The 3,331-nt window shown below is 37.5% G+C and overlaps 1 protein-coding gene across 1 annotated transcript; it reads left to right on the top strand.

Moving 5' to 3' along the window:
* The first annotated feature begins 882 nt into the window (after positions 1–882).
* LOC137615934 (piggyBac transposable element-derived protein 4-like) lies at positions 883–1,875 on the top strand. Its single transcript, XM_068345619.1, has one exon. It carries the CDS (start codon positions 883–885, stop codon positions 1,873–1,875), a length of 993 nt encoding a protein of 330 aa, XP_068201720.1.
* The last annotated feature ends 1,456 nt before the right edge of the window (positions 1,876–3,331 follow it).

Raw genomic sequence — 3,331 nt, 5'->3', positions numbered from 1 at the left:
ATTGATTAGTAACGAATGCATTTGCTGAGTTAATCATGTCTCTCCGACACCGGAAGTTTCTTGAAAACGAAGAGGAAATCTTAGAATACTTTTTAGGACTGACTTCTGAATCGGAAGATGATTCAAGTGAAAACGATGAACCGTCTGCCGCTCCTTCCACATCTGATGAAAACAATTCTTTTATCATCGTGAATGAAGACCTGGAAGCGGAATCTCCTGTCGAAGACGAGGACGAATACACCGACGATATGGTAATGCCCCCTGAAGAAGACGAGGACACAAATGACGAAAATTGGGCCGATGAAAATAACTGGGAAGAGTTTGATGAAGAGTGGCATGAATTACCCAGATTTACAGTACTTTCAAAGGAAGAGCAAAATTCAACTGTCCTGATCAAACTATCAACACTCCTTTGCAATTTTTCATGCTTTTTTACACGGGAACTTTTCCAAACAATTGCAGTTGAAACGAATCGCTACACAGAGGAACTGATAAGTAGGAAAAGGCCTCTGCAACAATATTCTACATGGCAAAACTGGCAAAAAATAAGCGTGGAGGAAATGATGGCCTTTCATGGAACAATAATTAATATGGCTTTACACAGAAATAAGAGATCAAGGGACTTCTTTTCCAAGCAATGGGTGGACGAAAGTTCGTTTTTTCGGCAAATCTTTAGGAGAGATAGGTGGTTCCAGATATTCTGGGGTCTTCATGTGTCTCCTCCAGCACCCCCTGGCAGTGGCTTCATGGCATCTCGGAGGTCAAAGGTAAAAAAAAGTTCATGACTATTTATCTGAACGGTTCTTATGTTATTATCATCCTGGATGCCATCTAAGCGCCGACGAGTCCACAGTGCCATTCAAGGGCAGGACCGCATTCAAAATGTACGACAGCAAAAAACCTACAAAATGGGGCATCAGAATATATGATATTGCCGATGCACTGACGGAATATATTCTAGGTTTGATTCCGTATTACGGCAAAGCTACTATCGAGTGCCTTGGTTATGCTGGTCATCTCTTCACCACTCGCATTGTATTGACACTAGTAGACATCGTTACGCGTGCCACAAGAGAAACTGGATACCATGTTTATACGGGTCGTCTTTATACAAACTTATCTCTAGCTGCGGAACTTCTGGAGAAAAAAATTCACATCACTGGAACGATAAATACGAATAGGAAAGGCCTTCCCCCTCAAGTGAAGAAAAGAAAAAGATCATCGGTAGGAACAGTAAGGTTGTATGTGAAAAACAAGCGATGCCATATTTTGTCTTGGAAAGATAAGAGGGACGTCATTATGTGCTCTACATACCATACCACAAGAACCACCCAACATCGCCGTGTTATGAAAGGGAATTTAGAACAAGTTATTGAAAAACCAGTGATGGTCTCTGAATATACTTCTAACATGGGAGGAGTGGATCGTGCAGATCATTACATATCATCATACTGCTTCCTACAAAAATCATTGAAATGGTGGAGAAAAGTTTACTTTTTCCTTTTGGAAGTAGCCATAGTGAATAGTTTCATTCTCCATCGTATTCATATGAAATCAAAAGGGTTGAAGGTATTATCTCATCTTCAGTTCCGGAAAGAATTGGTGAAAGAATTGGCAGGAAACGTAAGAAATGCGGTTCAAAATGGAAGAAGCACATCTGTTGATGAGAATAGGTTGAATGGAAAATTACATATAATAGCCAAACAAGACAGGAAACACTCCGTCGAATGCATTGTGTGCAGTGATAGACGTGGACCTGGTGGAAGGAAAGAAACCAAATATTGCTGTAAAACTTGTACCAGGCAACCTGCAATGCATCCTGAGTGCTTTGAAGCTTACCATACAAAAAAGGATTACAAAAAGAAATATACTTAATTCTTTTATGAATCCTGCAATATGAATTTTGTATATTTTCATTACAAATAATGAATATGTTTCTTCGCATGTTATTGTGTTAAAAACATTACTATTATTATTATTATTATTATTATTATTATTATTAGAATAAGTAACGCAAAATTATTAGACCTGTATGATTTACACCTATAAGATGAATGAAATCTTTATTGAAAATTAAGAAATTATATTTGGACCACTTTGACCGAAAAAAATGACCAAACTACAATATTTTCTTTACGTTCGACTCTGTATGATTTGTAAATTTATTCCTATGAAAAAAAGGAACATGATTATTATTATAATTCTTTTTTACAAAAATCGGAAATATGTACAAAGTTCCCCCCCCCCCAAAAAAAAAAAAAACATTCATACTAAATATACTGTCTATTATAAACCACGTAAAAAAATTATGATATATAATATTACATGTATTCAGTATGTATGGTCATACATTCCTCATTTGTAAACAAAAGACCACGTGGTAATTTTGGGCTGGTGGTGAGAGGTGGTCACACCCTTGGCCACACCAAGTGCAAGGTCGGCAATTAGAAATCTCCTTGGTCCTAGAAACGTCGAGAGAGAGAGAGAGAGAGAGAGAGAGAGAGAGAGAGAGAGAGAGAGAGAGAGAGAGAAAGTACGAGGTATTTGTAAAATAGGATGTGCAAGTCCTTATCTTAAGAAATAAGAAAGTAAATTAAATAGAGAAGAGTAAAAGCTACAATGACGAATCAAATAAACAAGAAATAAAGGTGTGGTTCATAATCCTTTCTGACCTAAGACAATGTTACAACCTTGACTCACCAAGGCCGGATTATCTCAGGTAGAGAATTATCGAAACGGAAATACCAAAGACAACTGATTCCTCATATCCCTTAGCTTGTATTTCAAGAGCCTTTCCGAAGATCTCATACAGATAATGGTAAAACGCATATACACGTGGTTACAAACGGATATTTATTTATGTAACTTGTATGAAGTTTCTATGTGCATCAAGTACTTCCCTCCATCATTATATATATATAATATATATATATATATATATATATATATATATATATATATATATATATATATATATATATATATATATACGTAAGGTGTACACGTTAGCGACATGAAAATCCATTGTTCCTGTAACTATAAAGCATTAGCAACTATCATTGCTTGGCAAAGGTGATTCGGTGCTACTATAGTGTGAGGTCTACCGCCATATGTCGCCTACCCAGGTGGAGAGTGAGGTCTACCGCATGACCAGCGTCCCAGAGCCCCGCACCTAACCATTGAACATGTGAACTGCCCAAATTCATCAAAAACGTGACCTGCCCATATAAAAGGAAGCAAATGGAGTTCCTAAATCGCACTACGGGCCGACCAAGGGAATGGCCCGTGCCAACGAGAACTGTTGGCTATAATCTACAACAACAACTCCTAA

Source organism: Palaemon carinicauda, chromosome 22 (genome assembly GCF_036898095.1).
Source record: "Palaemon carinicauda isolate YSFRI2023 chromosome 22, ASM3689809v2, whole genome shotgun sequence".
NCBI lineage: Eukaryota > Metazoa > Arthropoda > Malacostraca > Decapoda > Palaemonidae > Palaemon > Palaemon carinicauda.
This window is presented reverse-complemented; position numbering and strand designations above follow the sequence as displayed.

Bases quoted from the DNA above. Each gene is read 5' to 3' on its own strand.
- LOC137615934 (XM_068345619.1), top strand. From the start codon at position 883: ATGTACGACAGCAAAAAACCTACAAAATGGGGCATCAGAATATATGAT.